This window comes from Orbicella franksi, chromosome 14, assembly GCF_964199315.1.
Source record: "Orbicella franksi chromosome 14, jaOrbFran1.1, whole genome shotgun sequence".
In the NCBI taxonomy this organism is placed as follows: Eukaryota; Metazoa; Cnidaria; class Anthozoa; order Scleractinia; family Merulinidae; genus Orbicella; species Orbicella franksi.
Genome location: NC_138158.1, coordinates 9,861,123 through 9,873,253, shown reverse-complemented (window position 1 = coordinate 9,873,253; position 12,131 = coordinate 9,861,123). Strand labels below are relative to the sequence as shown.

At 39.7% G+C, this 12,131-nt stretch overlaps 2 protein-coding genes across 2 annotated transcripts in view; both read left to right on the top strand.

Annotated features, from left to right (window-relative positions):
* Positions 1-12,131, top strand: part of LOC145467188 (BTB/POZ domain-containing protein 6-like) — a 248,144-nt gene that overhangs the window by 63,248 nt on the left and 172,765 nt on the right. The gene's annotated exons all lie outside the window — the stretch shown is intronic.
* On the top strand, positions 2,966-11,676 carry LOC145467829 (UDP-xylose and UDP-N-acetylglucosamine transporter-like). The gene is made up of 10 exons (XM_081451437.1): positions 2,966-3,121; positions 4,296-4,409; positions 4,897-4,999; positions 5,252-5,301; positions 5,472-5,553; positions 5,773-5,827; positions 6,234-6,289; positions 6,786-6,839; positions 7,359-7,434; positions 7,962-11,676. Exons 1-10 carry the CDS (start codon positions 3,045-3,047, stop codon positions 8,279-8,281), a joined length of 987 nt encoding a protein of 328 aa, XP_081307563.1. The 5' UTR covers positions 2,966-3,044; the 3' UTR covers positions 8,282-11,676.

The window sequence follows — 12,131 nt, the reverse complement described above, 5'->3', positions numbered from 1 at the left end:
TCTGTCATACAAGACACCATTTCTTCCATTGAGTTGATTTGCTCGCCTAAGTCCTGATTACAAGCAGAAAGGTAAACTTAGTAGCCTAACGGAAGGGTCAAAGAGTAATAGCCCTGGTTTACGAACAAATTTCACATGGTTACCCTACCAGTCCACTGACCTGTGGGCTTAACGTACACAAAATGGCTGACAATGAAGATACTTGCTAGGGACCTTCATTTACCCGTCTTTGCTGTTTCCAGTGTCATGAAATGCTGACATGTTACCTTCTTATTGCTGGACAATGACAAAAAGTTCCAAATGAATGTTTTTCTCGGGAAGGCGGGTTGTCCCTAGCAGAACGTTTACATGGCAGCTTGCTTTAATAGCCTGACGCTAGGGTAATGCCTGCCTGTCGAAACCGCTCATCCCCCCGGGCATTTGACATTTTGTTTTCATCAGGTTGGAAATGCCCCACCATAGAGGAGCTGGTGCATAAAAAGTTCCCCCTGGCGAGGCCGTGAGATAAGTGCAAATGCCCCACCCAGTACATGTAGCTACATGTACCCATAAGATAGCCGAAAAATATATTTTCTCTTAAGTGATGTAAAGTGAGAAAAAACGTATTCTATTTTGCAAATAGCTTGTTATAGTTTAATTATGACTGTTATTTACATACTCACTTTTTTTTTTTGCGAAATTGAAATTGATTCAAACACGGTCAAAAGTAATGAACGCTGGTCTTCGCGAGGACATGGGACAAATTCGCAAGGACCGGATGTCGCAAAGAAAGCTCATTGAAAAAAGGATTATCCCAGTTTGCTTCATATATATACTAATTATGCAACGCTTTTGAGTGGGTTACTATGGAAGATCACACGAGTCACGGTTGCGTTTTCTCGATATACACACGAGCCTTTATATTTTCCATACCATGGGAAAACACAGTGACTAACACCATCAATGCAACATACGCCCGGCGCATGATGGGAAGGTTAGATGGAATACCGTCGAATATACAACGGCTTTCCTGTATTCTGATTGGCTGTATTTTCTATGGTATAATATAAAAGCAAATAAAAATATCAGTAACTTACTTTCTAGGGTTTCTATAAAGCCCTCCGAGTTCTTTTGTCTTAACTAACGAGCCACAATTTTATACCGCTTTTCCCACGAATCATATCAATCATATCGTCCGCCATCGATATCAATCATATTGTCCGCCATCGCTTCTCGCACGCGGAAGACCAACATGAAATCATGGAGGTGGTGTTGGGGACGTAGGGCACGAGTTAGTTACTAATGGTTTAAATCTCAAAAAAAAAATAATTTTACATCTACGTTCTTTCATAGCAATGGGCTCCTACTTATCATTAATCCCGTTTTGAGGCAAAATAAAGCAAGTTTGCGCCTATTTTTCTTTTTTTGTAAAGAACAGATGTATGATTAATGTTATTTTTGTGACTAAATCGTAAATTGAAATGTCCCATCCCGGGCAGCCCTTTGCGAGCAAATACCCCGTGGTATGGTGTCAAATGCCTGTCAATGCCCAGCGGGGTTTTGAGCCGAGGCTCCGGTGCGGTGCTCACTGCTCAGCGCCTACTAATTTTGTGTTTTGCTTTTTAGAAGGCTTTCTTTTTTCAAACGATTTATGACGGTGGCTTTTTTCCTTTCCTTTTTTTTTGTGGCTGGTGGAAGTGCAAAGTGCAAAGCGCAAGCGCGAGCCATGACAGCGAGAAGTTTGAATTTTTTGCCCGCGGTTACGACGCGATATCAAGGGCCCTGGGTGCAAGAATGTATTTTCGACCCAGGTTCTTTTCGGTCATCTATGTTCGCGTTTTTGACGGGGGTACTGACGAGGGTAGAGTAAGGGAAAAATGAACGCCCGGGCGGAGTGTGGGGGTATTCAGCGGACACACTTTTATGTAAAAATACGTTGTGTAAGTGATCCCGTAAAATTAAAGGACATCTCACTTGCACATACGTAACAAGAAATACTTTTCCCGCGTAAAATGTAAATATGGCGGACAAAGTGGACGAGGAATATCTCCGTCTGCATTTGCATGATTGTAGAAAGGAAAATGGCTATGTCTTTGGTTTTTTCGAGGGTGATCTTAAAGAATTTCTTGAAGAGTATATGTCTTCGAATTCAAGCTGCTTTGTTCTGTCAGATCGCCATAGTAAGGAATCTTACTTGCAGGAGGAATGCGAATTTATGCAAGATTTGCCGAGATGATGACGGAGAAGACTGGGTGGGCTGCGACGAGTGCGCCCAATATTTCCATGCGAACTGCCTCGGTGTCAGTTATTCCAAAGTCCTCTCACAGCCATTCTTCTTTTGCCCTCATTGACAACCATTTTTATAGTTGATTGCATTATAAACTAGCCCCAGATTATTTGTCTTAGACAAGATTTTTGTTTTTAAACCAGTCTTAATTCTATTTGTAAATTCTTGAGCCTCTTACCAGTTGTTTTGAACACGGCATAACATTGTATCGATTCCATGTCAGTAAACCTAAAAGTGAAACTAAGAAAATACTCTTCTTTTTTTTCTTTGCCGTTAAATTAATTAAACCTTAGTCAGCTGCCACAATGATGGAACAACGTACTTCAGTATGCCTCGGAAAAAGGCCACGTTTGTCCGCTTTATATCTGATGCAGAACTCGGAATGCTTCCATTCGATTGTAATGAACTTTTGCCGGACGTTACGCGCGCAATGGCGTAATTGTAACTTATGTACAGAAGAGGGGAAAAAGAATTGAGTATTCTAAATTCGCAAACAGAGGTAAAAATGATACCAGGTGTGCAACATTGAGCGAATGCACACTTTTGAAAGTTCTAAGCGTTATTTGATGACAATTAATGACACCTAAATAAAGTAATTAACCTTAAAGATATGTGTGAACGGCACTTAAATATTCCGTGACGCTTACACAACATATTTTTTATCGAAAAGCATGCCCGCTGAATACCCCCACACTCCGCCCGGGCGTTAATTTTTCCCGTAGAGTAAACATTTTCGTTCTGTCGTCCAGGTTACTGCTGTGTTGGAATCAAACGGAAAATGCATCCAGCGATTGCAATTTTGCTGGTTTTCACAGGCTGTTGTTCCAATGTGATTTTTCTGGAGTTACTTGTGAGGTAAGACTCAAGTTAACTTATCATACACTCGCGTTTTTGTGACCTAGTAATGCTTTATGCACGCTCGTTGACCTTTTAGCCGGCTCGGGCACGTGAAGGGTTGCTAAGTATGTGGACGTTACAAGTTTGGGAAATATTTCATCACTAGCACCGAAAATGTTCCTGTAAAATTAAGCTTAAATTAAGTCAATAATTTCCTTTCTTACAGTGGTTCTGCATTTCTGAATTTCCTCAAAATCTTTCCCTACAACCTTCACTGTGTCAGTCAGCAAATTTATAAACTTACTCGATCAGCTAATTATCATGGTTTCATTATAGTTGTTGGCCGGGAACTAACCGTAAACAGGCTAAGCATAGCGGTTTTCAGACTTACTGCAGTGGCGTGCTGTGCAAGCTAACCGTACACGGTTATTTATTTATACTCTCCGTTAAAATAAGCTTCGCGTAGTAAATTATTACGTAATTGTTGTTACAGCTGAAATAAGGCTTGTTGTTGTTGTTGTTATAAATTGAAATCACTACTTTAAACAAACTTACAACTGCTGATGATTGTTAAGTGATCAAAACATTTCTTAATACAAACTGATTTTTAAAAATAATTTGTATATTAAAAGTATTTTTAAAACACTATCTGGCTGATAACAATCTTCTGGAGACACTCCGAGACACCTTTGAAGGGTAGTGTTCATCATAATTGCATGGCCAACTCTATGAGTGGGCAAAATGAACTGAATCCTGTGCTGCTATTGGTTACCTGAGCGTTCAAGATGGAGCTATCTTGCCTGCTCGGGATTTCCCGCTGTGTCCCACAAGAATATAGTGTTCTCTTTCCATATAATAAATCCTAATATGTCCAAGCTTGTTTGGTCAAGATGGCTGTATGTTGGCCTCTTTCTCTTTTTATGTGTTATGGATCTTGACTCTGTGTCAGTCCATAAACAAACAAAGAAAAAGACCTGGTCATTATATCCAGCCATCTTGTCCTCATGCTTGGTCATTATAACCCATTTGTCTGACTACAAAAGTCAATATCCTTGGGCCATGTGATGGTACTTTGCTGTGTAGTCAGACCCAATACCCACTCTCCCTGACTGTTATTCAATGACATGGATATCTCCTGGAAAATGACGAACAAACAAATTCATGTCATGAGACTCTATATTATTGCTTTCAGAGAAGTTCCTAGTTGTGTCAATACCGTTACATTTTGCCAGTTCCTGTTTATTGCTGTGGAAGGATTCATATTTACTGCTAATTTTGGCTTCAAAAAACCTGTTATTCCTATCAGGTACACTTATATTTACTTATTTAATTGCGTGGAGAGGGGGAAAGCAGGGGAGGGGGCGGGGTGGAAGGAAGGAGAAGGAGGAAGGAAATGGGAGTCAAAGACCCTTGCTGGTCTTACCTCTATCAGACTAGTTACACTCCAGGGTGGAGATTGAGTGTAATAGGTGATATCTCCCGGTGAAGGCAATGAAATTGGTGTTAAATCTGTTACCTAAAGGAGGAGGAGGAGAGCACAAAGTTTACAACTTCAGAATCAGTGCTTTCAGTAAGACCTGTCACCCGTTCCGGGAGGTTTCCTGTTGTGAATTACCTGTTACAACATTTGTAGTTTTCAAAACTTGCCCCTCAAGAGAGGAAGTTGTTATAAGCCTCTTTTTTTGCTTCCTGATGTGTGCCACACTACTGGCAGCTGCCTTCTTCAAATTTTAGTGAAAGCACTGCTAAAAGAGTCAAAAGTCACTACAGTAATTAATTGTCTTTTCTTTCAGTAACTATGTGGCAATGGTGGTATTTTTCTTCTCGACCAATGTAATAAACAATGCTGCACTGAACTTCAATGTCCCTATGCCCCTGCACATGATCTTCAGATCAGTAAGTTGTTTTTTGGACAAACAATTAATTTATAAGAGGAGATAAGCTGTGTGCATGCTCAAATGAAGACAAATTTCCTATGATATTCATTGTCAAGTTACATGTAAAATCTAGTGAAGTCCGTCACCTGATTAGCCAATCTAGATATAAATTATAAATTACATGTAACTTGTTTATCAAAGCTACACATACACTGTATGCACTTGGTATACTGCAATGTGTTACATAGTTGTTTTGCGTGTTGTCTTGCAGGGGTCATTGGTGGCCAATCTTGTTTTAGGAATGATTATTTTAAAGAGAAGGTACTGTACATACATGTATAATGTTATGTGTACAAAGTATAAAATAGTACATTTTAATAATGTACATGACTTGTGTAGTTCATTTAGATCTGTTTTACTTAGTGTAAGAGCTTTCAGAATTTTTGTAGGAACTGACCAGTATAAACTAAAAACCCATGATTTTTTTTCAGATATCAGCTGTCAAAGTATTTATCTGTCCTTATGATCACTGCAGGGATATGCTTGTGTACTTTAGCATCAGCACAAAAGATGGTAAGATACGTAATAAAAAAAACATATTTAAAATTCCAAAGGGTCTTGATAGTTGCAGACGGAAGTTTCTGTTGAAACTTGTTTTGTAAACTCAAATGTTTTGTCATTTTATTAAAAATTAATATTAAAAATTGAATCAAGTCTCTATATCATGTGGTGCTGTCAGGTTCTGTCTTCTGAAATGTTTCCTTATGTCACAGTGTACATTCTCTCTTTTAGGAGTTTAAATTTTCCTCTGGAGACCCTTATAAAGACTACTTGTGGTGGTGTGTAGGTGAGGACCTTGGAATAGTATTTTAATGCTTAATTCTGTGTTCTGTAGCATGTAGTGGCTTAGTATTGCCACTCCCCCCTGGATGGGATGCTAGTCCATTGCAAGGTTACCCCCAGTGTTTTGTCACATTGCTCCAACTATTTGCCAGTAGCCATTCATACTCCTGGGTGGAAAGAGACACTGTGAGAGTATAGTGTCTTTCCCAAGAACACAACACATGTCAGAGACCCTGACAGGGGCTTGAACATGGACCATTTTATCCAGAGTCCAGTGTACTGACCATTACCCTACCGTGCCTCGTACTGAGAGGTACAAGGCGCAGTGGAATTAGTGCATTAGAGTCTGTGTTTTGTTGATTAATTTGTATTGTGCATTTTTTTATTGTGCATTTTTTGTCTTTGTGAAGGCATTGGACTGCTTGTGATTGCATTATTTCTTTCTGCTAGGACTGGTATCTACCAGGTCAGTGACTGTGTGTGTTTTAAACTGCTTTTGTAACATTCATATGTAATTGTCACACAATTAAAAGCAAAAAACTATATATTTTCCAGCATTAATATTACACATACATGTACATCATTAAATATTTTTCTGTTTCTTGTGCTCAACAAACATGCAATTTTAACATAATAATATTATGATGTAATAATAATTGTTGTGATCTTTACAAGTATGCAATGCAATTTTGGAAGACAGTCAGCAGAAGGTATAAGCTTTTACACTACTTTACATACGTGTGCTTAGAGGATTTAATGCATTGTTTTGCGGCTGTGGTAAAGGCTTGTAATTTAGTTAACAAGATGTTTTATATCATTCACTTTTTTTGCAAAAAGTCTTGCAAATTTTGAGTTTTCAAAAGGCAGAACTGCATTGGATTTTTGCGTTTGAAAGATGTGAAACTTAATAAATGTTTTGACTCAACATGCTCAGCTGATTGGACTGTTCATTTACACTTCAGGAGCAGATGTATGCAGAGCATGGAAAACACCCCAGAGAGGCTCTCTTTTATGCGGTAATCATGTTATCTTGATACGTTGCTAGTCGTAAACCATCCACTCCTGGGATTGGTATACTTAATCAGGGGCATAGCCAGGATTTTTCAAAGGGGGGGGGGGGGGGATCACACTGTGTCAAAGTGAGGGTACTCACCAGATTTTCATGTCGTTTTCGTCACCTGTTGTAGGTTGTTTGCTTAAAAAAGGCTTACAAAACGGGGGCATGGGCTTCTCAGGACCCCCCTAGCTACACCCCTGCTTACTGTGTTTGCCCCTGGCCCAATTCATCCCAGCATACTCTTTTGGCAATGCCAAGCAGGTCGACTTGTTCCTAGTTTATTAGGTGATTTGATATGAGGAGGGTGCTCTAACCATGATCCATCTCGGTTATTATTGCCTGTTTCATCGATCAACGGGCTAACTTCTTTTAACCAAAGAATGTCGATCCTTTGTAACTTTCCACATAATAAGTATTACTGTATCAAGAAAGGCTACCTTTAATTTTGTCTTTTTGTCTTTTTGTTATCCATGTTTAGCATGCTTTGCCATTAGCTGGGTTTCTTCTGCTTTCCAAAGACATTTATCGTCACATTTTCATATTTAACTCATCTGGTAAGTGCTTTTGTTGTCATGGTAAACGAATCTCACGTCGTACATACTGTATACACATTTCTAAATTGGTTTTCTCTAGTTACACCAATTCAATCTATATTGTTTTGTTTTTTTTGGTAAGCCAATCTGAGCTGCCAGCTCCATTTACATCTAACGTAATGCATGCGTGTTGGGGTGGAGGGGTCATTTTGAATTAATCTGCCCAAGGTAACCTCGAGGCAGATGCCCAGGTCTGTTTAGTAAAGGCCTCTCCTGAAACAGACGAAAGTCCTTTCAACAAAACTGTGGCAATAAGCGTGTTACCGCTCAATTAAGACCCGTGCCAGTGTAGGCTCAATGTGTACACCTCACGTGACCTCATAATGTACATTTTATTTTCACACGAAAAATTTATACAGTATCCTAACTATGCGGGAGACAGTTTTCCTTAACGGTCACCAATTCAGGCCGAAAGACCCCTACAAGAGCTCTCACTTGCATACAGAAACGACATATCACAGCAACTTTTGGACAATTATTTTTTACAGCTCCTTTGGTGTTGTTTGATTTCAACTTCCAAATTCCTAAGCTTTGGGCGTATCTTGCTGGTAACATCGTCACGCAATACATCTGCATCCGCAGCGTGTACGTCCTGACGTCAGAGTGCGCCTCTTTGACTGTCACGCTTGTGGTCACGCTGCGCAAGTTCATGAGCCTGATGTTTTCGATCTTTTACTTCCAAAATCCGTTCACGCTGTACCACTGGTGTGGAACGGGGCTGGTCTTTGGCGGCACGCTGATCTTTGTTGAGCTGGCGAGCAAGATTCGTGAAGCTTTCCTGCCCAAGAAGGAAACAAAAACAGAGTGATGCTCGACGCTTCTACGCTGGGCGCCCATCAAGACGGCGAAGACACGGCAAAGTAGTGAAGAAGCATGATAAAGCATGTTATGCTCTTGAATCTAAACTTGTATATACTCTCATTGTGCTTTTTGTGTTGAAGTTTGATTCTGGTTGTCATTTATGGTGATACTCCAGGACCTGCGACAGGTGAAGACAAATTGTCTGAAATTGATCGTCTTTACTCGCTAAAATGTAGCGGTTAAGCGAGTCAAAACAGACGTTAGTTTTCGCGCACAATTCAATCCCCACTAAAGCGACCTATGAGATTTGTCCCCATATTTTCCACATTGAAAAACAGAAGAGAAGTTTTATTTTGTTCTAGTCTTAAATTGAAAAGATGTTTATAAGTCTGGTGATATTCTCTCTACATACAACATATGATTATATAATATAATTTTGAATGCAAAAATCGGATACTGATATTAACAAAGGTATTGCAAAGGTTTAAAAATTTTGTCAGCCTCCTCCATTCGTTCCTTTTTTTATTCGTTTCGGAGTTATAACGTTACCAGTTGAAAATAGTTATTATAATAAAATACAACTTATGATTATATAATATCGTTATATAGCTGGCCTTTTTGCCGCTACAGCGCGTCCAATTATTGGCTAGTTCATGGTCACATGACATCTAACAATGAAACTGTTTACCGCCAAATGCCATGAGCGGGCAACGTTGCGAAAACTGTGACGTCAAACGCAAACAGTTCACTATTACCCGCGAAGTGTTGATCGCTGTTGCACGTGATCAGAGCGTGCAGTTGAAGGTGGCCTGATGTTGTTGGGTTGTTGTCGCTGTCACTCCGTCTCGGGAAACGTTGAGATTCTCGGGAAACAAAATTCACTGTTCCCCTCGGGACTAGTCATCAAGTGTTAAATAATACGATTCATGAATGCAAAAATTTGATGCTGATTCTAACAAGGATATTGAAACGGTTATAATATTACATCCATTCGTTGTTTTTCTTTACTCATTTCGGAGTGATAACGTTGCTGTTAGACTTCTATAAAAATTTGTTTTACCCACACAGCGTTATATCCACGTCTTTTAATTCATATGCATTTAAAAAACATTTTTTTAGCATAATTTATACTATTATTATATGAACTTCAGATAGACAATACTAGTGAAAGAGACCTATGTTGTTGTAAAGCAAACTTAAATTGACACAAAGAAAAATGGCAACGGGTTTGAAGGAACCACATCACAGTGTGCACATCTTGAAAAGTTTAGCCTAAATGTTTCAAGTTCGTCTTGTGTAATCCGTGTCAATCTTCTCCATCCTTAACCATTCTGGCTCCTTCATGGTTTATTATTGTCTTTTGGTGTTTTTCTATCTTGGTAAACTACTATTTCGAGGTTTACTTCAATTGAGAGGGTTAATTTGTACGTGGCAAGAATAACTAGAAATACCGTGACTGAGCTCCCTTAACGGTATTTGGGCCCACGACTTTGACAATCGTGAGCCAAGATTCGATCGTGTGGGTCTGAGTTCCAATCCACTTGGTTTGTACGTTTTGAGTCTTTATGTAGACTTTGATAGTGATGGCAGCATCGAAGCAGACCGATACTGAAAACCAGCGTCTGTGTCGATTACCAGAAGATGAACGTGTACAACTTTAAGTAGAACCTGCACCTTTGCAGGGTCCTAGTAAGTTAAATTGCTAATTAGAACAACGCAACGACCTCGGCCAGGGTTTGAACCCAGAATAGTCGACCCGGAGACCAGCGTGCTACACGGATTGAGTTGCTTCACAACTTTCAAGGTCACTTTGACTGCTAAATTACTACACAAACGCGCGCATTGATTCACTAAGGCGAGCTAGTTGGTCAGATTTTCACCAAACTCGCTCGTGTGGATGAATCAGGATATTTACAGATGTTCAAAACTTATATTTTCCTAGAAAGAAACTAAGAACACTATTATTAGAAGGTCTCTATTTCTATAATATGTTGAACATACATGTACATTACCAACCATTTGAGACATCCTTACGATGTTTCTACAGTTAATACAGACTTCCGTGTAAGGCTTGTATACGTAGACATTTTGCAGCATTATGAACGGTGTTTCAGTAAATAACCGAATTATACCCTTGAAAATGTTGTACGCTGTTCTTTATGAGGCGGGAGAGCCACTTGCTTGAACACTGCATGCAATAGTTTCAACTTCTCTCCATGAACTGCAGCATGGCATGCAACGACGGGACGCAGAAGAACAACAAAAAGCAGCGATTTTCTAAATGGCAACTGAATTTGAACTACAATACGTTAGAAAACCTTCGGCCTCGTCCACATTACGCCGGAGGCATTTGAAAACAGAGGTTCCACTCTGAAAACGCATCACAAATGTTTTCCGTCCATACTACGCCGGAGGAATTTAAAAACGGAACAATCGCCAGTCATTTTGGATTTGTGTTTGAGGAAAACTCGGTCGGGGAAATCACGTGATTATCGTGACGCCATCGTTTTCGAAAAGCTCCGTTTTCAAAATGTTTTCCGTCCACACCAAAACGAAAGCCGGCGTTTTCAAATTCCTCCGGTTTGAAGAGCATTTTCGTAAAGCTCCGTTTTCGTGACGTTTTAGTGTGGACGGTAGGCCTAACCGTAGAAATAAAGCTGCGTTTTTCAAATTTCTCCAGCGTAGTGTGCGTATTTTGCCAGACAATGGATTTCACTTAGCACTGTGAGGCGAGGGTTTTCTAACGTATAGTTATTCAAATTCAGTGGGGCATATATGCAATTGGGTCATGCATCTTGACAGCGCTAGCTAGGCTCCGGCGATTTCCAGCCGCTTTTCGGGAAACGACCCCGTGGCTCCTCCACCGATTTGAACAGCAGCACGCAACACTGAGCGTATCTCTTTAAGTAATAATGCAGCATATATCTGGGCCTTCACGTATCTGCTCACTGAGTGATAAAGTGATACAGTTTTTACCAAATAAAAGAGAGTAGTTAGTTATTCAATGGTTTTGAGCTTCTCTTTTTTCTTGACACATGGTTAGCGTCTCTGACCTCGTAAAGACCTCGTAAACAGATACGTGACAGAGGTGAAATTGCAATAATCGTAACCTGTGGTGTCATTATTTTCCACCACAAAAGATCTTCATTCATCATTCTCTTCAGTTCTAAATGTGGCGCCTTCTCAATGTAAATGGTCATTTTCATCTTGTCCCGTCGTGTGAAGTTCTTAAGCATTTGAAATGATAAAAACCGATCCTTTCCCTAGTGGCAATCCTGTTTTGAGTCTGAATACAAGCTTCGCTATCTGTGAGTTCCTTTCTGATCTGGTTATGGCATTGCATGAAGCCTGTCTTTTAAACCCACTTCTGCTCAAAGAATATATTTCCGTTAGAATAGCAGATTGTCGGCAACTAGTCTTTTGACTTTTGCCTAACAACTGTTTTCTTTCTTTTTTTTTTTTGGAAAAAAGAACCAGTTTATTATTTAAAAGTCAGTGGTATACCGAGTGGTAACAAATTGTTAAGAGTGATATGATATCCTTACATGAGAAGATATCATGTTTGATAACATTTCTCTTTTGTCCCTTTAACTACAGTTAAATTTGTTGGTGTATGATTGAAACATATTCGAATCTTCGGTCGTCTTCGGCAATCTTCGGTGATCTTCGGGAAATGTTCGGGAAATGCTCGAAACGTTCGTCTGGCTTTCAGAACAATTTTGGAAAATCTTCGGAAATCTTCGGAAAGTGGTCGGAAATCTTCGGAAAATCGTCAAAAACGGCGTCGTCAGCATGTCTATGTAGTAATAAGAACATTACACGTTAGCTCGAAGATGTGAATTTTTATGTCCTCGTGG